Here is a 22,821-nt window from a genome sequence, read left to right on the forward strand (position 1 = left end):
ATTAGTGGCATATTAGGATTGGCTCAGGAAGAGAACATTAATTCTGCAAGATTTCATCTCACCTGGAACGGGATCTGAAGCGTCGGGCTGTGCATCATCTGCACATGATCCTGCGGAGCTTCCGTCTCTCATTGGTCTAGATAACAATTTATTCTTCCATAACGCTGCTGCAGTTTTACAGATGAACCGAGGGACGCCTCCGATTGTCACAAGAACACCCCCAGTCCTCAGAAAATGCTCTCTCTGTTCTACATTTACAGGCATGCATGCCTATATAGGGCATAGAACTTTTAAATCAAGAACGCTAGTTCTTACTTATTTATTTGTTAATTTCTGTTCTGCACCAGATCCTGTAATGAATTTGCTTGTTGAGTTTTTAGTGTTTTAATGATCCCAACCGTCATGAGTGCCATCAGGCAACACCATTCAGTCCAGACAGGTTCTCCTGATAGAACTGATCAGAGGAAACTTTTCACCACTTTCATTTTGGCTTCAAGTAGCATGTGCTGCAACATGCAGAAAAACTGTTTATTTACGTGAATCCTGAGTGTCTCAATCCTCTGGGCTAGTTTAGCTCATAGTGCTGTGCTTAGTGTCAGGTAGAAAACACTTCCCTATACACATATTTTCAGCCTCCTGGTTTATAGAAATGCCCCTCCTAAATATCTATCTAAATATCTACCATCCTGAATATCTGCGGCATTTTCATTCTCATCTAGAGCTGTCCCTTTGATGAGGGAATGTGGCCACAAAGCCCAGATTAGCAAATAGCATTTAATAAATTAAATCATTAAAAATGAGCAAGTTGGAATAAAAATGCTAAATATTGATTTTATGATGGCTAATAAGCTGAAGTTATACCACTCATAGCTTTTTTGTGCGCTTTATGCGTTTTTACCTTTTGTTGTTTTTTTTTTTTTTATTTGCATGTGCCTGAATTTGAACATATCTGTAATGAAATCACACATGTAACTCCATCGCTCGTCTTCCTCCTTTTATCAGTGAAATCGTTCCAAATGCAGATTTAAATGGCATTTACCATGTCAGGTAACATACGTTATAATCTCGCCCTGGTGCAGTGCGAGTGCGGAGGTGAAAATTGTTCCGGGTCTTTCTGCAGCGCCCTCCTCTAAACACACCATCACACTTCACCTAGCATATGCCAAAATCGGTCTGGAGGTGAGACTCACTGCCAAAGATAGACGGTGTGATAATCAGGATGATTCAGGCCCGGTGGGGGCCTGGAGTTGTTCTGCGCTCCACGTTCTCACGTCTCTTACCTGAAGGTGTCTCTCTCTCTCTCTCTCTCAGGAAGTGTCTGCATCGCCCAGTCGGTAAAGATTCCCAGAGAGCCCAAACCGGGGGAGTTTGACAAGATCATCCGCCGGCTACGGGAGAACCCTAACGCCCGTGTGGTCATCCTCTTCGCCAATGAGGACGACATCAGGTGAGCAGGACAGATCTGCAGCCTGCAGTTCCTTCATCATTAATGTCTCACAAATAATTACAGGGTACAGTATGATGGGTACAGAACACTCTACTGCTGACTGCTACTTAATCAAAACTGTAACTGGAGGTTCTTACACCAATCAACCACAACTTTAAAACCACAGAAGAACCAGAAACTCTTAAAGTTCAAGTGGAGCTTTTTTGTCATTTCCGCCACATACATGGTAGACAGTAGTGAAACGAAACAACGTTTCTCCAGAACACGGTGCTTCACGTGTCATTTAAACAAAGTTACATATTGACATAAAGTGCAATCTGCCTACATGAGTCTGCCTAAATATGGGATACAGGCAGGGCAAGAGTAACATTTACCAAAAAACACGTAGACAAAACCGAGACAGACAACGCTAAACTAGTAAAATGAATATCGAAAAAAGTGCAAATACTGCTGTGCAAAACGGAACATTTACAGTACAGGCCAAAGGTTGGGACACACCTTCTCATTCAATGAGTTTTCTTTATTTTCATGACCATTTACGTTGGTAGATTCTCACTGAAGGCATCAAAACTATGTTACGTTACGTACTTAACAAAAAAAGGTGAAATAACTGAAAACATGTTTTATATTCTAGTTTCTTTGCTCTGATTACTGCTTTGCACACTCTTGGCATTCTCTCGATGAGCTTCAAGAGGTCGTCACCTGAAATGCTTTTCCAACAGTCTTGAAGGAGTTCCCAGAGGTGTTTAGCACTTGTTGGTCCATCTGGATTGGGTTCAGGTCCGGTGACTGTGGAGGTCAGGTCTCCACTTTTTGTTAAGTACAGAACTCCACATGTGTTCATTCATAGTTTTGATGCCTTCAGTGAGAATCTACCAACGTAAATGGTCATGAAAATAAAGAAAACGTTGAATAAGAAGTTATGTCCAAACTATTGACCTGTAAATTTATGGCATTTGGCAGACACCCTATTTCAACTTTCAACGTGCTGTCATGTACCATCAATGAAGTAATCAGTTCTGGCTCACAAATACTCAAACCATGAATACAATACAATCTTGCATAAGTCAGACTACAAGAGAGTTACAAGTTCATCTAAATATTCTCTAAAGAGGAAGGTCTTGAGCTGCCGTGTGAAAGTGTTCAGTGACTGAGCTCATTCCACCACCGAGGGGCCAAGACGGAGAAGAGTCTAGATGAGCGTCTTCCTTTTACCTTCAGTGGTGGCGGGACCAGGCGAGCAGTACTGGAGGCTTGTAGTATATGAGGTGCAGTGCGAGGTGTAATAAGGGCTGTGAGGTAGGATGGTGAAACGCCAAACAGTAGGCCAAACAGTGCGATAATAGATCATATTTTCTAACATAGAAATTGCGGGGCTTGAGAAGCTGCAGACCACCAGAAGCTTCTACAATCGCCACATCAGATCGGGAACAGGAAACAATGGATGATGTTCTTCTAGTGTGATGAAACACATTTCCTTTGCTTTCATGTGGATGGCCACGACTTAGGAAGGACCAGGATGCACCATGGGAAGAAGGCAAGTTGGCTGTGATGCTGAAGGCAAGGGTTTTCTTGGAACTCCGAAGTCCCCTGGGTGCATTCATGTAGATGTTACTTTGACACTTACCACTTACCTGAGCTTTGTTGCTGACCAAGGACACCCCTTCTTGGAAAGGGTTTTCCCCAATGGTGTAGTGCCCTTGTTTAGAAGGATAATGCACCCTACCACGCTGCACAAAACTATTCAAGAATGCTCTAAAGAACATGAAGAACATGACTTCCAAAATGCCCTGATCTAAATCTAATGGAGCATCTGTATGGATGTGCTGGAAAAACAAGTCTTATCCATGGAGGCTCCACCTCGGACGCTCAAGGATCTGCTACTGATTACTAGCTGCCAGATATCCCAGCATGCTTTCATGAGCATGTTCTGGAGACAGGGGTTTTAATGTAGTGGCTGCTCTGGGTGTAATACTCCTGCCTGTGAATGTCAGCGGAACACAATGCTGGGAGACATTTGCATTCAGTTGACGCCTCCTTCACCCCAGTAAACATTTGTCACTAGTTTGAGCTGAAACAGATGTTTTTCTCTCCTTCCTGATGCGTCTCGGGGCTCCGTGGAGGAAACTGGACCAGAACTGCTTTATTTGCTGTTATCCGCGGCTTCTGGAGCATGACCTGCCGCTTCTCGCTGCGGGCTTCCATCAGGCTGCTCGTCCGTGGATCTGCTCCTGTTTTTCACGACGATGATCCCGGACGGTGACCTGCTGTAAAATTCATGACTTCACTTGCCAGGAAAGGGCCAACAGGGCGCCCAGGAGACACCGCCGTACACATTTAAAACCCCGCCCCGTCCCACTAATACTCTTATCACAGCGCTCTGCCCTCTCAGACCTTGAAAGTAACCAGGTGACCGTGGTACGGCTTGATTTTTGCGAAAACTTTTACTGCAGTAAGTCTGTTGAGAAGCAATTGTCCTGACAGCTCATTTCTTCTGACCGGAGCTCCAATTCGGCCGTAACTTGTTTAAGGTGAGGCGCAGCTGGGGGGACCCTGCTGGTGGTAGTGGAAGCTGCTCGAAAATCTCATTTCCTTCACTGGCTTGTACCTGCCAGTGAGTGTGTGTGTGTGTGTGTGTGTGTGTGTGAGAGAACCAGTTGACCAGGGGTCATATTACAGGGCCACTGTCATTTGTAACCAGAGGTGAAGGAGTCACCGGCAGTGGTTCCCGCCAACATTGAATTGATCTGTGTCTTCATCTGGATCTCATAGTCAAATGTCCTACTGTCAGTATTTTATTTTAGATTCATTAGAGGCCAAATAAAAAAAACGTATTCACAAAAGTGTGCTGATACGACATGGTGAGTTTTTTTGCTGAAGTATTTTGATATGCTCCTTTGGCCGGACGTGTGATATGCGATGCAGGGGTGGTTTGCCCAATCGGGTATATTTTCTTCTCAACCTTAACCAGGAAAATTGGAGCACTGCCCATACATCTTCCATTTCATTTCATATGTGCTGTGGTATTGCAGATAGCACTTTGAGTCGCCGCTGCAGTGTTGCCAGGTAACAAAACTGCCCAAGACATAAAATTGTCGGGTACATAGTATTTAGTTCTGCATTTTAACTGCTGTGACTACTTACTTTAGCGCTCTTAATTGAAAAATGGGTCCCCGGTTACCCCCTTTTGACCACCATTTTTTTGCCCCAAAATATTCCAGTCAGACCTGGCAACACTGAATCTGGAGACATGCTGCATGAATGTTAATTTGTTCATGGTATTTGCTGGGTATGACACAATTAAATCTAGATATTTAATTACACACAGAATTATTGCAGTTGAGCAATGAAAATAATGAAATTGTGGAAAAGAACATTTTTAAGTAATTGGGTTTGAGCCCAATACAAATTCATTTCCAATTACAGATGCCAATGGTGTGATCTCAGCACATCACTATTAATCAATGCTGTTGATCTCTCGCTTTATTTGCCCTTCTTGTTTCAGACGGCTTCTACATGCTGCCAAAAAGGTCAATCAGACGGGACACTTCTTATGGGTGGGGTCGGACAGCTGGGGGTCAAAAATCTCGCCAATCCTCCAACAAGAGGACATGGCAGAGGGCGCGGTCACCATCCTGCCAAAGCGGCAGTCCATTAAAGGTAGGAATGTCCGTCAGTCTGCAGGACCTGCATTGAATTTGTGTTTGAGCAGGGATGGACTGATAATCAATATGATCGATGTAACAATCGACAAGTATAATGTGTTTAAAAAGCAGGTAATTCTGTTTCCACTGGGTCACACAGCATTACCTTAATGAAAAATTCATCACTTTTTTGTGTGTGTGTGTGTGTGTGTGTGTGTGTGTGTATATATATAGAGCATGTTCTATCTGGCTGCTTAAGGACATGTTTTCAACAGAAATTTCTTATTATCAGCCCAACCTCGTGATCAGCCTCGTGCCTTTGGTTTTATAAAAGGCTCCGTGCCATGCGAGCTCTTTGAGTTGAGATAAAAGAAATCGTTTCCGTGCCCGCGCGTGATAAAGGCTCTGATGTCTGTGATCCATTCAGGGTTCGATCGCTACTTCACCAGCCGGACGCTGGAGAACAACCGGCGGAATATCTGGTTTGCCGAGTTCTGGGAAAACAACTTCAGCTGCAAACTCAGCCGACACGCCTTGAAGAAAGGATCGGGGATAAAAAAGTGCACAAGTAAGAAATCCCCCTCCTTCCCCTTCCAGCAGAGCAGGCAGTGCAGCACGGGAGCCCAGAGTCACACGCCGCCCCTCTCTCATTATTCACACGTTCGGCCACTTCCGAGAGCTGGACAGAGCTGGGGACACGGGATCTACCTTCCACAATAGTCCCAATAACAGAATCCATGACAGGTCAGAGGTCAAACCAAGTGTTGCCATCCCAGAATGCCTTTCCCATGGGCTGCTCAGGCCACCAGAGGAGCGTTTTTATCTTCCAGTGTCCAGTAGGTTTTCCGACTCCATGGAAATGATTTCATGCTTTTGTTTCGGATTGCTAACAGGGAAGCATTTAAAGTTAATATTAACAAACAGGGCGCGGGAGAAGACCCTGGAGAATGTTCACTGCAGACATGATAATTAGAAAAATTAGGATAACGCATGCAAATTATACAGAGAGGTTATGAGACCTGAAAAGGAATTAGTGATTAAAGGAAATGATGGAGAATAGAAGCAGTTCATGACTAAATAGTTAAAAAAAAAAAAAACACCCGACCATTTTTATAACTATAGCAAACAAAAAAAAAAAAAAATATATATATATATATATATATATAATTGTTTTTCGTCTTGTACACAATCATATTCATAAAAAAAAAAAAACAAGTGGGAGCTTAGTAGATTATATGTAATATAGACAAAGGAGATTCCCACTCAAAATTCAACTTGATTCCCACATTTATTAAATAGGTTTTGGGGATCTCAAGGAATGTTGTCAACAGAATTGATTAAGGAATGTTCACTTGATAGATTTTCCATATTTGTTTTAGCTGAAATGTCTTATTTTACCATTATTTCGGATCTCTGACCTTCCTCTGACTGTTGCATGTGCAGGATGTGTTTTTTTTTTATGCAGAATGGTTCTAGGCCACGATGGGAAAACTTACATTTACATTTACAGCATTTATCAGACGTCCTTATCCAGAGTGACTTACAATCAGTAGTTACAGGGTCAGTCCCCCCCTGGAGACAGTCAGGGTTAAGTGTCTTGCTCAGGGACACAATGGTAGTAAGCGGGATTTTAACCTGGGTCTTCTGGTTCATAGGCGAGTGTTTTACCCACTAGGCTGCCAACACCCTAACTTCTGGTTGTTGTGGACAGGAACGTCATTCAGACCGCGGTCCTTCTGAAGCCTGATCCGTGTGGTGGCCACTGTTATTGACCGTGACAGCCCAGCCATGCATGAGTCCAGGTGTTGCGGCAAATTAGTCCAAAGGCGCTCTGACAACTTCACGTCACATTATTCATCATCAGCGCCGGCCAGAGCCCATCTTCTCCTGCACACCGTGACATTTTCCTTGGCACGTGTCTACATGGCTGCTGACAAACAATGCCGCAGAGCCATCGGCGCTCGCTGCCACTTCTCGAGGTGTGGATGAGCCTGAGATGAGAACGGCGGCTTTTCCCCAAAGACGCCTAAAAAAAGAGCCTGCTGAGGTCCAGCAGAGAATTCAGCACAAAGCTGAGCTTTTCTCTCCTGCTTAATACCAGGGGGGTTTGAGGCAAAAAATACCCATTTGAGTCCCTCCCATCTCTGCAGATTATTGATTTAATTGTTTTCGTTGCTGTCGTGCGTCTATGGGATGTACTGCATATCCTGCAGAGACGTAACTGCAACCCAAGCAAAGTTCATAAAATTGACAAAGTGCAGGACTTACGGTAAAACACACTGACACTGCATGACTAACCGGAGCAGGAAATGCAGCATATTATCAGCCGTGGGTGCCTAGCGGGTATGAAAACGGCCCCGTAGTCAGAAGGGTTCCGGTCCCAATCCCAAGGTGCCTCTGAGGTCCCCTTGATGAAGGTACCGTCCCCACACACTGCCCCCCGGGCGCCTGTCATGGCTGCCCACTGCTCACCAAGCGTGATGGTTAAAAGCAGAGGACACATTTTGTTGTGTCACTGTGTGCTGTGCTGCAGTGTTTCACAATCACTTTTTTGCCAGTCGCCGTCTTTTCTCAGGATTACAGAATTTTACTCAGTTTTTTTAAAGGCCTTTTAAAAGTGACCATAGTATCAGTTTTAGAAAAGCTGTAAATGTTTAGTTTTAAAATGTTTAAAATGTAGTAGTAAAATGTTTTAGAACAGTCCTATTTAATGTGCATATAAAATCTAAATATGTGTATTAATATGGTTAAAACGACTACAAGTATTGGATAGCAACATTTCACAACTGATGATTCCAACCAGGAACATCATTATCATTGGCAGCCCTTGTTTAAAACTGTTCAATTAATTATTGGCTGTAATTAATTCATGGTCATGAAAAACGCTGATATGTTGGTGCAAAAACATGATCGTGGCTTTTCCGGAGATTTCCTCTGCATTTCCCTCCGGTGGATCGGCTTTTGATCAGAGGTCAGTAAACACCACCCGACCTCCTCCTTTAAAAAGAACCATTAGCCCATTCAGTGCTTCAGAAGGTTATTATGTTTAAATAATTACGCAGTCAAGAGTTCAGAACCATTCAGAACATGACAAACGTGGTGTGGATAAATCCAAGTAGGCTGAGGTTCACAGAGTTTTTCTAAATCTCAAGTCGAGCTTGATCCATTTCCAGGAAATGATCCATTTCCATGTCTTGACATTCCCCTATTCATATTTTCCTCATGTAAGCCATTTGACATGCATGCATGCAGTAATATTTGCAAAACAACAATACTATTAATCGCACCGTTCATGCTCAACTCCAATTGGAATCTAATTGGAATCAAAAATACTGTGACAAAAATTTCTTCCGAAGTTCCACCGTGTTAATATGTCACCGTGAGCTTAAATATGTGCTGTTCCTGCTTCACGGCTGAGGCCACTGCACATCAGATATTCCTGAGGGAACATGGCAGAGTGTTGGTGTGGAGAACCTCTGCAGGTACCAGTGAGAGAACCATCAGGAGGATTTTATGGTAGGCGTGGTGAAATCTGGTGGCGGATCTGAGAACTCTGCGTGTGTAGCAGGTAGACCCGTGTTCAGGGGAATACAGTAGGAGGAGATTAGGGAATGTTCTGGAGGTTCTGAACCTCATATCTCTGAGGATGAGTAGCGCGCTGTGATGTTGCGAAGATGAAAGAAAGTGGATGAAAGGACGACGAGGGTCGAGTCAAACAGAACACCCACTGAGTATCGTCCGCGTCAGAAGATATTTCATGAGTAATGTGGGTGGTGCTGCAGAGCACAACAGAATTCCTCACTCCACCCTCTTCTCGTGACTCTTTGGAGACCCGATCACTGACCTGTCATCTTTGACGCCTCTGAAAGTCACGTAGCCTGAATCAAATCCGTCATAAAGGGATCACGGTCATTCTTACTGTCCTCTGCTTTCGAACTGATGAATTCGCCGTGGAAAGGCGGAGCTCCAGACCTGAACTGATTCACCTGAACCCAGGTCTTCCTGCCAGCGCCCAGTCAGCCTTTTCTTCAGGGAGGATCGGAGCAGCAGGGAAGTCCAGCAGGGCCCGTCTGAGCCCTGATCAAAGCGCGCGTGATGGGCCGTGCATTATCCGCCGGGAGGATCGATTCGGGGGGCGGAGGACTTCGCCTCATCCTTCCCCACCGGCTGCGGTGTACTGCTTAGCCAAGCTGTTTCCCCGCTGCACTAAAGCCCTTTTATCAGGGCCGCCAGAAGTGGCACTTTAAGAGGACCCAGCCACCACCACTACTGTACCAGCGGGCGTGGTGGCATCTGCACGTGCATTCAGAATGGACCCTGTTTAATTATTCAGCAGCTGCCATTCCAGTCTGGTTATACGACAAACCGGCCTATTAGAGTATTAATTGGCCTCCAATGTCGCTGCTAATTGGCCGCGAACCGGCGCTGATCTGTGGGCACGCGGGTCGCCGCAGAACATTTGAGGAGATGGAGAATCTGGAACGGGCTGGTGAGGACGCATGACGCGTGCTGGGGCAGATGGCTCTGGGACGGACGCAGCCTCTTATCACAGCGTAAATTGAGCGGGCGAAATGCGAATCGATGTTTCTGGGTCACCCTGTCACCGCGCAAATGGAAGAAAATTGAATGGGAATGGGAATGGAAATCAGTCCGAAGTGAGTGCGAGAGAAAACCCGCGGCGGCCACGTTCATATTCAGGTGATGCGATTCTTAACAAATGGAAACGCTGGTTGTCTTCGAAATCCAAATGAAAATGAACACGCTGCGCTGTTTTTACCCATCAACACAAACACGTTCATGGTAAAATAATATTAAATTTAGTGTCAGATGAACATGAACTGCTTAAATTCATATTAAGCGACTGCTGCTCTGGGTTCCTGGAGGTAGTTATGGAATAAAAATGCCAGCTGCGGAACCTCACGTCTCATCTAGGTTGAATACTGAACATAGTTCCTCACCCATTATTCCTTTATTTCAACATTTCTTTTGTGAAATAAATTATCTGGTCAAATAGACAAACCACCAAGGCTAATTTAGGGCATTTTTTTTCTTACATTTGAAAACGGGTACATTTGTTTCAGGCGACTTAACCATTACTGTCTGCCATGCATTATGTAGACAGTTCTGTCAAGTTCTACTCACATCAAAGGAATTTTCCTGCCCTTTTTCATGCAGGTCAGAAAACATGGACAAATACGAAGGAAAATGAACGTGGAACGACGACCAAAGGTCGGGTCTGCAGCCACATCCAGATTTTGACGTTGAGCATAAATCATATTTAGCTCCAAATTGCGTATGGATGGGCAAATGAGCTGCTGGGTGATCGAGATAGCTGAGAATATAATTCACGTGACCCCTTCTGGTCTCCTTAATGCATTTTAATATGCAGGGTCATGCTATCAACAATATATCAATAAAATAAAGAGCATCTAAGCAAATTCATTAAAGAGACGTACAGATCATTGTTTTGTTTTTTTGCCTCAAGCCTGGTTCCCTGATGTCTGATTGGTTGATTTTGAATCAGTATTCTTCTGCAGTAGCAGGTTACTGTATCTGGGAGAACTTCAACTCACCCCCTCCTTGGGGGCGGTGGTGGCCGTAATCAGAAGGTTGCCGGTTCGAATTCCGAGCCACCAAGGTGCCACCGAGCAAAGCACCGTCCCCACACACTGCTCCCCGGGCGCTGTCATGGCTGCCCACTGCTCACCAAGAGTGATGGTTAAAAGCAGAGGACACATTTCATTGTTGTCTCCGTGTGCTGTGCTGCAGTGTTTTACAATCACTTCACTTTCACTTTCCTTCACTTGTTCTGAGTACAAATTGCAGCACTGCCTCTCTCTCTCTCACTTACACGCACAGGAGCTCTTCCTCGCTCGGCCGAAGAGCAGCACTCAGCAGGTCCCATTCATTTGCACTTTAAAGACCTGCGATGAAGTTGCACTGGAGTGGAGCTCTGGTCACCTGCCCAGGTGACACTTACCTCTCCGTCCTGCACGCCGCGGTACTGTCTCTCTTCTTCACACCCTGCGACAAACAACGCCGATAATTACAGCGCTCGGGTTCAACCGCGAGATCTTCCTCTGAGTTTTTAAAGCCGTCATAATTAGATGACCTTCACCTGCCACCAGTCAGAAGGCTCCAATTAAACCCTACACACAGTTTACATCGAGGTTCCCTGACATTTCAATTACCGCACCGTCCACGGTGGCTTCGGCTCCAGGTTTTTATTTGATGGCCTCCGTGGCTCTGTGTTGATGTTTATTTTTTTTATCTATGAATTTAAAATGACAGGAAATTCACAGGTGCACATTTTCATAATTAATCAAAAGTGTTGTGGTCCCCACAACAAAAACAATCAAATATAATAAGAAGAAATATAATATAATATTTTATACATTATAATAAAAAAATAAAAAAACCCTCAAACAAACATTATTTAATTGTCATTATCTAAAAACAGCAGACATGAACATTTCAAATCTGCCAAGACTACAAAAAGATACAAAAATCTTTCGTGCAGAAAGAAGGACCCCATAACCTGAACCTGAGTACACATTATCTCCTCATGTTCTGAAGGTTTTTAATAATTAATATATATATATATATATATATATATATATATATATATATACACACACACACACACACACACACACACACACACATATATATATACATATACACACACACACACATATATATATATATATATTTTCCCCCAGAAGTAGTCAATTCTGACAGAACCACCTTTGTGCGGTAAAGCCGTTTTTGAACACGATCTTTAACCCCTGAACCCCTAGTCTGAAGGAACTGACATGTCGGGGAGGTTTAATTATGGCGTTTAATTGGCCCTGCGGAAATAAATGCAGGTCCTGAAGATGAAGGTGAGAAGGTCAGGACATCAGTCTTTGCGCTGAGGGTTTGGATCGATGTTTTAAGGTCTCTGTCCCCTCAACTCTGACTCTGAGCACCACGACATTCATAATGTAGGAGGATGCTGATGGGCTCTCGGGAGGTGAGATCATTGTATGCAGTTTTCTTTTTTTTTTCCTGGTCAGGGTCATTCATTCAGGGTCACCAAAGGTGTGAATTTTCGCCCTGATATATTTTGATGGCGTTCCGCTTTGTTCCGCCCGGTGTCTCCTGCTGGCTTCAGGCCTTCGCTGGGGAAGCTCCTGAATGAGCCCTAGGAGCTGCGCATCATCTACGGCGCCCACGGGCCATTCTGAAGCAACGCTGTGATAAGAATACCAATAGGAATGCAGATCAGACGAAACATGAGATCCAGTCAAATGAGAAATGTTCTTTAACAAAAATACTGACAACCAACCCCTCACAACTGCAGCGGTCTGGGCGCGGCGTTGGCTTTTTGAAAAAATCCTCCCTTCCTGCAGTCCTAATGCGCACGGATGCAATTATGCTCGGCGACCTGCTTATTTCCTAATTGCCAAAGCCTTCATTTAGCGAGCCGCGGCATTTGCACGGGCTGCCCGCGGGCCAGTCACTCCAGCCTGCCACTTCTGGAAATTAGGCAGTGTTCATAATTGAACCAAGCAATTCCATTAGCTTTTGGACGGAGAGGTAAACGTATTACACCGTCTGAGACGCGGTCAACTCTTCATTCTGCATGAAAGACCTGAAAGGCTCTGCATTCAGTTCGGTGCGTAAGCCACTCCGGTCTGTCCCAAGGGATTACCCTCTTCCGCATGCCTTCTACAAACCAAGATCCCACGCGGATCGGTCCGCGTAACGCGGACCTCGCGCCGTCAAATGCTCTTTAAATATCCGTGGGGAAAAGAGAGAAGGGCGAGGCGGCGAAGCAGGTGAAGATGGACTCCATGAGCGTTTCTGCTTTCAGGATATCCTCTCGTTTCCTTCATTTTCCCACCATGCTGTTCGGGTTTTACGTGCTCATTTTATGTCACATTTTTTGTCACACTTCCAAGTTTGTGACTTGCAGCTTTGTGTGTTGGCATCAAATGATTCGTTTTTGCTCTTCTGTTCAGTTCCATTCTCAATTATTTCCACATTAATTGACTAATATAGTTATTTAGATTCTAATTTAAATATTGGAATGGAAAAAAAACATTCATTTTTTATCATTCCAAAACATGTTTATTGCTCTTAAACTAAAAATGACACAATAAAATTCAAGTAAGAGTGAAATATGTGCAAAATAACATCATTCAATATAAAACAAAAAGGTCACACAGACAATATATCAGGGTTCACACCTTCGGTGACCCCACACCATGGAAGTAGTGTTTTACTCTTCACGATTTTACCGCTGGAGGCCAGCATCATGAGAGGAGGATTTATTCAGTTCTTCGAACTCTCGATACGCGGAAGGTGTCCCCTTATATTCTCCTCCAACGTCGAGCATACAGTACAAATCACAGACTAACTTCTTATTAAAGTTCACCGACTCGCCGGCGCCGCCATCTTTGGTTGGTATTTGTCGATGACGAGGCCGAGTCGCCGCGGCTCTGGTTTACACGCTCTCCGCGTGGATGTTGTGGGACGGGCAGCGGGTAAAAGTGCGTGTCGGACCCGGCAAGCTGCTAGGCTAATGCCCTAATCGCCAACGAGCGAGCGGGCGGTTCCAGTGGTGCTGGGGGGCACGTTCTTGGTCCCGCTGCCCCCAGTGAGATGTTCTCCCACGAGAGGATCCCCAGAATTTCCGTCGCAGCTTCCGCCCCCGACGCCGCGCCGCGCTTAATCGGAATGGATTTTTCCCGGGACCGTGGGCGTGCTCCGACTCGCCACGGCGGCAGGGGACCAAGTGGCGCGTGTGGGCCGACCCCTTTGCGAAAGAGAGAGATATCGGAGGCCTGACAGCGTTGGTGTGTCCAATTCGAGTGCTTGTACCCGGCCACAGCCCTCGACTTTAATTCTGCTTTTTAAAGATGCGTGCCCTGCCGGGGATGGTAAATTGCCTCCGGTGCGGTGCCGCGGGTGGAGATATGCCGAGGCTGCTCAACCTCGCACGCTCACAACGGCTTTCGTGCGGCAGCGGAATGAATTAAAGCACATTTCCGGGAGGGAGGAGTTGCCGCGATGCATGGATCCGCATTATCTCAGCTCCTCAGCGCGCTGCTGGCCTTTATCGAGTCCGGGCAGGCCGCAGAAGAGCAGCAGGCCACGTGCCCAGCGCTTCACGTCTCAGAGCGATGGCGTCCAGGCCACGGTCCCCCCCACGCCGCACTCTGACTGTTCCAGTGTTCTCGAGAGCGATGGAGTTCCTGTGCGTCCTGGGGAACCTGATGGATGCGCCGAGTTCCGCTCTGAGGACAGTCCTGTGCTATTTACGTAGGACTATAAAAGACATGTTTCCGCTGAGCCGATAACCTGCATGTTGCTAGTGGGCGTGGCCGCGTTTCTATTACGAGTATAGAGAAAAGGAGTTAAGCGAGTAGTTGAGCGAAAGAGAAAGTGAGGAGGTGGACTCTGCGCTACGCCCAGGCGTGTGAGGTATTGACAGGAAGGGGAGAGCTGTCAATCGTGTCTACAGGCTCCTCCCCCTTTTAAACTTTAGAAAGACAGCATTGGGCATCAGAAATAATAAAATGACACACCAACAAACAACAAGGGTGCTCAGTTGCTCTTCTCGAACATCCAGACAACTAACAAGCCATCATTTCTGGTTTCTATCTGTTTTTGTAAATGCAGCGATATTAGTAAACATCATATTCAGTATATAGTTCTATAATTATCTGCATGTAATATTACAATGAACATTTATTATTTATGTATGTTATATACATATATTAATAATATTCATAATATTATTCTCACAATATTCAAGGAGAAATAATGTTCCTGATCTTCATATGTAAATATGACTCAGCTCTGCGTTCTAATCTAAGCGTTACTGATGTGAATTGTATTTGAAATTGACTCTTTGCATTAAGATCTGCACCCCGCCGTGTCACCCGTTATTACTGTAAACACGGAACAGCGTCGGTAGTGACATATTGTCTCCATCAGGGCCTTTCACCTCGCGTGACCTTTAGCTTCCCGCAGCCGTCATTCTCCGCGGTGAACGAGGGAAGGAACCCTTCCGTCGGTGATTAAGCCGTTTTACGCCCTCCAGGACGCGCTCCGCTGTAATGAACGTTCACCTGTCACAAGCAATTATATTGGCTGGGAAGGATAATTATTCATCCCTCGCTATCGCTTCCTCCCGCTTCTCCACGGCCCACGCCCTTTCGAATGGCTTTACAGTGGCAGCGCACCCGCAACTTCATAAATAATAATAATAATATTTCCCTGGCATAATATAGACATGCACTGTGCAGACTGTGCTGAATAGGAACAATAATCTGTGAAACTTTTTTTTTTCTAAAAAATCTCACTAATCACTAAATGAGATGTGTGGGAGGTCCCAACAACTTCGGGGCGGAGCCGAATTCTCACCGGGAACGGGGCCCTCCGCGCTGCTATCATCTCCAGCGTTTAGACCCCGCCTGGACAGGCGCGGAAATTAGACAAGATTTGGTATCAGCGGTTCTTCTGAAACGTCATGTGATACCTGCAAGTCATTTATCACACACTGGCACACACACACACACACACACACACACACACATGCAAGCGTTGTGTGAGGCCGCGGGATAAAGATCAGTTTTAAAGCTCCGAGACTCGGTCGGATGGTTTACAAATGGCGGTAATTGGCTGCGGGTCTCAGTGGGATCGGTCGTGGTTCAGTGTTATCAGCAAGGCCACGGGGTCAAATCCACAAAGTGGTGTCAGAGGAGCCCAGGGTGACGGATAAGAATCTGCAGACACCGTTTGGTTCCGATAGCATCGGTGTTCATCAGTCAACTGTGAGGAAAGCCCTGGAAAAGACAAAGCTGCCGTGAGGAAAAAAATCCAGTCAGGCCCTTATGAATAAGAATCTGCTAGTTACTATATATAAGCATAAATTATATTGATATTGATTACATGTGTTTGGCAGTTTCCTTTTTGTTTTAGTAACTCTTAAAATTTTATTTTGTCCAAAATGTCACTTACGCCCAAATAGCGTTACACATTTTACTTTTATTGTCTCAAAACTAACACCACAACTGAAGTCCAAATGTGCCAAAAAGTGTTGTGGGTTTCATTGCAACGCTGGCAATAATATGCAGCCTATCACAAGGCTCTAGACGTGAACATTTAGATCATGACGCTAGGTGACATCAGATATGACCATCTTAACCGACCTGGTGGTTGCGATTAAACTATTTCATTTATCAGTGCATCTGTAATGAAATGAAGCTCAGACGCCGGCAATCTGAGATGTTGTGATGAATCTCGATGGATTTTCCGTGGCTTGAAGATGACTGATCGCTGTCCGTTTGTCTCCTCAGACCAGGAGCGCATTGGTAAAGACTCGTCCTACGAGCAGGAGGGGAAGGTCCAGTTCGTGATCGATGCCGTCTACGTCATGGCACACGCCCTCCACAAGATGCACCAGGACCTGTGCCCCGGGAAGGTGGGCATGTGCCCCAGAATGGACCCCATTAACGGCACGCTGCTGCTCAAGTACATCCGGCAGATCAGCATCATAGGTGAGGTTGATCTTCCTTCTTTCTCGCATCCAGAGCATCCCACCGGACACCGGTCACTATCTGACGTGATTCATCTCATGCAGACCTACTTTTTAATAAAATTAATAATAATGCAGCTTTGTAGGGTGTGTAGGAGCACTTAATCTGCAGTAAAGGAGGATGAGAACACTGGAACGTGGTGAATGGAGTTATACCGGACAGCCGGATAGCGGTGGCCAAGGAGTCGCATGATGAAACAGGAGAACGCGGATCACCGGAGGCCGATGAAAACGTGGACATTTGCATTTACAGCTTGTGAGCTGCATTCCTGCAGCATCCATTTGCATCGGAGACCAGGATCTTTCACAAAAAAAAAGTGAAGTGATTGTCACATGTGATACACAGCAGCACAGCACACGATGCACACAGTGAAATTTGTCCTCTGCATTTAACCCATCACCCTGAGTGAGCAGTGGGCAGCCATGACAGGCACCCGGGGAGCAGTGTGTGGGGACGGTGCTTTGCTCAGTGGCACCCTGGCGGATCGGGATTCGAACCGGCAACCTTCTGATTACGGGGCCGCTTCCTTAACCGCTAGGCCACCACTGCCCCACATGATGAGAACCTGACGCTGCCTGAATTTTTAACCCTGTAATGCTGAAAGCGTGTTAAGTCATGTGATCAGCGAAAAAGCGACGTGACTGGTTGAAATTGAAGTTGTCGTGCGTTTTTTCTGCTTTTTCTTGTTGCAAGCTTGTGGATGCAGACAGAGCAGACTACTACAGTACAGTACAGCAGTACATCAGTCACCACCATGTTGACCCCAGCCAGACCTATGAGCTGGAGCTGTAATCGAGCCCCACAGAAGCCGACCCGAATTGTGTAGCTTTGTAAAAGTCTGGCTTTCTTTGCGCGAGCTAGATTAAGAGGGAAAGGTCATGAGCCTCCGTTTCACCTCCTCGGCATCCATTTTTGCATCTCTCTTGCTATAATTAAAACGCATCACCTGATGACGGTGGCTGAGAATTGGAAAAATATTACCATGTTTTTTTCACTGAAACATATTTACAAGCAGCGAATCATATGGAAAGGATGGGTACTATGGACCGGAAGTTTGCTGACGGATCATTTACCACGAGAGCGATCTCTGCCGTTAACCCTCCAATATACTCATGGTTCCTGTCCTCCCTAACAAACTCGTATTTGAACGTAACGGTTGCGCATCCATCGCTCTGCTGGAACACCGACCAGGCTGTGATTCATGACTCTCCGTCACCTCATCTCAGCGCTGCAGCCGCTGTGAACAGGGCCGTCTGTGTATCTCTGATTGTGTGAAGTGATTGTCACATGTGATACACAGCAGCACACGATGCACACAGTGAAATTTGTCCTCTGCATTTAACCCATCACCCTGAGTGAGCAGTGGGCAGCCATGACAAGCCCGGGGACGGTGCTTTGCTCAGTGGCACCTTGGCAGATCGGGAATCGAACCAGCAACCTTCTGATTACGGGGCCGCTTCCTTAACCGCTAGGCCACCACTGCCCCACTGACACGCTGGGCGTCTATCTGGATGTCGTCCCTGCATTATTTACACTAGAAAAGTGCAGGAACCCTGCTCCAATTCCCAGTATGCAGACCTTACTGAGACCTGGCTAGAGACAAGACATCACAGCCAGAATGATGCAGACATTTAAACTGCTCACCAAGGGTGATGGTCAAATACACTGGACACATTTCGTTGTGTCACCGTGTGCTGTGCTGCAGTGTTTCACACTGACAATCGCTTCACTTTCATAAAGTTCAGAGTTTTTTTTATTTTTTAGACTTTACACAAACATTGCCAGCAGCAGCATGAAACAGCGTTACGGTACTTTACCAGTGTAAAGCGTCCTCTGAATGTTTGATGTTCACAGCCTCATCCGATCTGTCTGTATGGAAGTAATGGGAAGGAATATCATGGTCAGTAAAATGGAAAATCTCAATCTTGTGAAAGGTAGATGTCTTCGTTCATGTATAATATATGGTGCCACCTTATATGATTTTTTTTTGATCTAGTCATTTTTAAATGTGTTAAGGAGAGAAGTACATTTTACATAAAAAAAACTTTTATACTGTGACTTAAAAAGACTTTTTTATCTAGCTTGACTTGAAAACGGGCGAGGCAGCGCACAGCACAGATAATAAATCAGGAGGCATCGCTGATATTTTTAGTGCTGGGTCTTCTCTCCGCTGAGGCTTCCTCCAGACTGCTTCTTTCTTCTCGGCTTGGGACGCCGACTCTGAATGAGGAATTGCGTGTGCTGGCTCGTCTGAGCATTCGGTCGCCGTCTTGTGACCTGATTGTGGCCTGTGACTTTGTGGTTCAATGCCACCTCTCCGTGATAAAACCGCGCTGATGCTCAGAGGCCCCGCCCACTCGTGTCTGTCTGTGGTGGTTTACTGACGCTCAGAGCGTGTTTTTGTACTCATTTGAAGCTGATGAGTCGGGGTTAGTGGAGAACCCAGAGGACTGAAGCCCACAAAAACCTTCCTCTCAGCTCCACTCTGACCATCACACGCTTCCTTCTGCTTCCAAACACTCATCTTTAAGAACCTCATCAGCACCCCATAAAACCTCTTCTGTACATCACATGTAGACAGATTGATTTCATTTATTTATGTAGGGACTGCGGTCATCATGAGTCCATTTTTTATTCAAACAAAGCAGCCTGTTGGACGACTCGGGGTCTGCAAAGGCCCAAGCGCACAGCTGTTCTAGACATGGCAGGAGGGCCTGGTCCACTCATCCAGCTCACAAAAGCCCGAAGGTGTTTGAAGCTTCATTCAAAATGACTGAAACGGCATCCATGAATGCAGGGCGGGTGTACGAGCTGATGCTCTAATATCTTAATTTACCGCACAATCTGCTGCTTTTTTTCTTTTTAAAGAACAGTGCTGTAAGGGACGTGTCGGGAGTAATAATCTGGGCGTGTTAACATAGTCAGGAACACGCAGCGGGCGGATAAATAATTGGTTCCCTTGTTCTTTCGGGGTCGCGCACATGGCAAAAATCTCTTCATGTAATCATCCTCTTATTACCTAAAGATAAAGAAAGCGGTGGGTCTTAAAGTGGAACACCATACCAAGGGATTTAGAATTCTACATTTTTAGAATTATACATAGAGCATATTCATATATATATATATATATAGGACGATATATATATGCTCTATGTATAATTATATATATATATATATATATATATATATATATGAATATGCTCTATGTATAATTCTAAAAATGTAGAATTCTAATATATATATATATATATATATATATATATATATATATATATATATATATATATATATATATATATATATATATATATTCATATGCTCTAGGCATACATTACTGTGCAAAAGTCTTAGACACCAACAATAACCAGTGAAAATTTTATTTTAAGGCCACTAAATAGTGCCTTTGTGAAAATCGTACCAAGTTACTGAAACCTTGCACTACAGTTTAAAGCTTTTGTGCAGTACTGTGTGTGTATTGCACTGTATTCTTCTCTAGATGCATCGTTGTAATCTGTCTCCATTGTTTACATTTACATTTACAGTATTTACCACACGCCCTTATTCAGAGGGACTTACAATCAGTAGGTACAGGGACAGTCTCCCCCCTGGAGACACTCAGGGTTAAGATTTGAACCTGGGTCTTCCGGTTCATAGGTGAGTGTGTTACCCGCTAGGCTAATACCACCATTGTTGATGAGGTGGAACTGCTTAATGGGTCGTTGATTTCCCCTGAAATGAAAAGATATTATAACCTCTTTATAATACGCTTATAACTGGCCTTATACCGCGTGTTCTTGGAGTTCGGCGTTAAAATCCTCCGAAACGGCCCTCCAGCGCTCCGGCACGGTTCCTGCAGAGGCTGACATTATTCCTCTTGTCCCCATTTCAGTTATGAAAGTGTTTATGAAGCGGCTTTTCTCTCGGCAGTGACTGCGTTGTCGATACATGCGTAATTACTGCTGGACGCTCGTTGGCGGGATTGAGCGCCACCACGAGACCCTCCGGACCCCCAGCACCCCAGGCGACCATAGCGGGACGGTCCTACAGCAGTGACTCGCCTTTGCCGCCGCAGCTCACATTTCATGGGCCATGAGTGGCCGGGATTGGTTAGGAGCTCATTAGGGGGCCGACAGGAGACATCCCTCACGTCCGGTGGCGTTCCCGACAGGTCCTGCTCTCTGTGAGCGCCGCTGCTGGCAGGAAGAACGATGAAGCGGCTGATGGCTGGGAGAAATGAGGCGGATCAGTGGTGGCGGGAGTCTCGCGGTGACTGCAGTGCCGAAAACGTCATTCTTCTTCATTTCCAGCGTGGAGAACAGGGTCAAGCCAGGAACCTGAATAGTAAAGAGTTTCTTTGCCCCTAAACTGCATCCTGGTACCTGGTACTGGATTCTGATGAATTTCTTACACATTTCTAAAACGGTGCTGTAAACTTCAATATGATCCACGATGATAAGTTCAGAGGATGATTTTCTTACAGAGTTAGCTGTCAATAAAAACTGCAACGAAAAATTGCATTTTATAAGCAACCCATAATAGGTTTTTTTCTGAAATGGGCTCCAGAGTTAATATCTATTTGTGGATCTATGTGGCAAAAACGCTGATGTATTAGCCCGACCTCCAACCTGACCTATATCCCCACACGCGTCCTACGTACAACAATGGCGGATAACACGTTCGTGGTTGCATACGGTGCGCGTTTCTAATGAAAAGACGAGGCTGGAGAACACCACCGTGTTTAACTTACCGCGGAGGAAAAATAGACGCCAAACGATGAGCGCAGGGAGTTACGGCAACACTTACAGGTGTGGAGGGGGGGGGGGGTCACAACAGTTTTTGGGACGTTCTCTGCATTTATTTTTATGGATGACAACATTTCATATAACGCTCCCATGTGGACGTAGGTTTTTTAAGAACCATATGTAGCTTGCCTGATGCGACTCAACAGACACAAGTTATGTGGATGAAATCGTTGATATGGGGCCGGTTTGGTGTTCCTCACTGCAGCGTGTCATGTTTCCCACGTGGTACATTAGGTTTTTTTGTGTGCCTTACACATTGTTTTATTTCCAGCGCCACTGTGAATGAGAGAACAGTGCATCTCATCTGTTAAATAAGCCCCTCAGCTCATGGGAATATGGCCAGTTTCCTGGCTCCAGTGGGAAATGCGACACAGCTGGAACATCTGTCAGCAGCAGCGGCCATCATTGCGTTCATCCTGACAACCCTACACACCTCCTGGTCCGCCTTGTTGGGAATTGCTATCGTTTGGCTTGACCTGTTTTTCCGAACTGCTTCCGGATTCCAGATTCCGGGGTGACCCTGACAAGGCTTGCTCTGTCCCATCGTCAAAAGATGAGGAAAAAGCGCAACGGCCAGAGAGCCAAATTATTAAAGCTCGGCGGAATATCATTCTGTCACCTTTTCAGGAAACTGTCATGTTCCCCTGGGGAACATTCTCCCGGTGTCACCCAACTGGTTTGAGTCCAACGTGAATCATTGCCGATGGAAAAATGAAAGCATTTCTGTTCCCATTGTATTGTGGTTTTTATTATTACTATTTCACCCAGATAAAGGTGTGTAGGTGATTAATTCCCCGGATTAAGATGCTTCCAGGTCTTCGCGTTGGTTTTTAGTGCCTCTCCCTCCGAAGACACATTAATCCCAAGCATCTGCTGTGGTTGCCAAGGCATGTGTACGAACGCGCTAATGCCGTAATCCACAGAGACTGACTCACGGCGGGGAGGATTAGTGATGAGCGCCTTGTACTGCAGCACAAAAGCAGAGGATGATCATCAATACGGGATCCGGTAGATCCGTCCCCCGTCCGCCGTCCCCATCCCTGTTCAATGCCAGTGGTTCTAGCAGGAGCTTCAGCGGTTTTCTCCACGGCCTCCGGGGACTCAGGAACACTAAAAACGGATCCGAATCAGCCAACAGAGGTCTTTGTCTGGAGTCTGATCTGATGACTGGTGATTGGGTGGAGATCAATGTTCAGGTCACATGGTCCAATTAAAGCACCGTGAACAGACGCACATGCACATTCAGTCTCTCCTCCACGGCTACAAATCTTATTCATGGAAAATAACTAATATCAATCAAATCTGTTTGATCTGTTGAATGAGAGATGATTGGTGGG

General features: G+C 45.5%; 1 protein-coding gene across 1 annotated transcript in view; it reads left to right on the forward strand.

Annotated features, from left to right (window-relative positions):
* Positions 1-22,821, forward strand: part of LOC114800617 (metabotropic glutamate receptor 4-like) — a 143,281-nt gene that overhangs the window by 103,466 nt on the left and 16,994 nt on the right. The window contains exons 4-7 of the mRNA XM_028998229.1: positions 1,312-1,447; positions 4,953-5,107; positions 5,519-5,659; positions 16,443-16,643. Of these exons, the coding sequence (XP_028854062.1) occupies positions 1,312-1,447; positions 4,953-5,107; positions 5,519-5,659; positions 16,443-16,643 (633 nt within the window). The remainder of the gene's footprint in view (positions 1-1,311; positions 1,448-4,952; positions 5,108-5,518; positions 5,660-16,442; positions 16,644-22,821) is intronic.

This window comes from Denticeps clupeoides, chromosome 12 (genome assembly GCF_900700375.1).
Source record: "Denticeps clupeoides chromosome 12, fDenClu1.1, whole genome shotgun sequence".
Taxonomy (NCBI): Eukaryota; Metazoa; Chordata; class Actinopteri; order Clupeiformes; family Denticipitidae; genus Denticeps; species Denticeps clupeoides.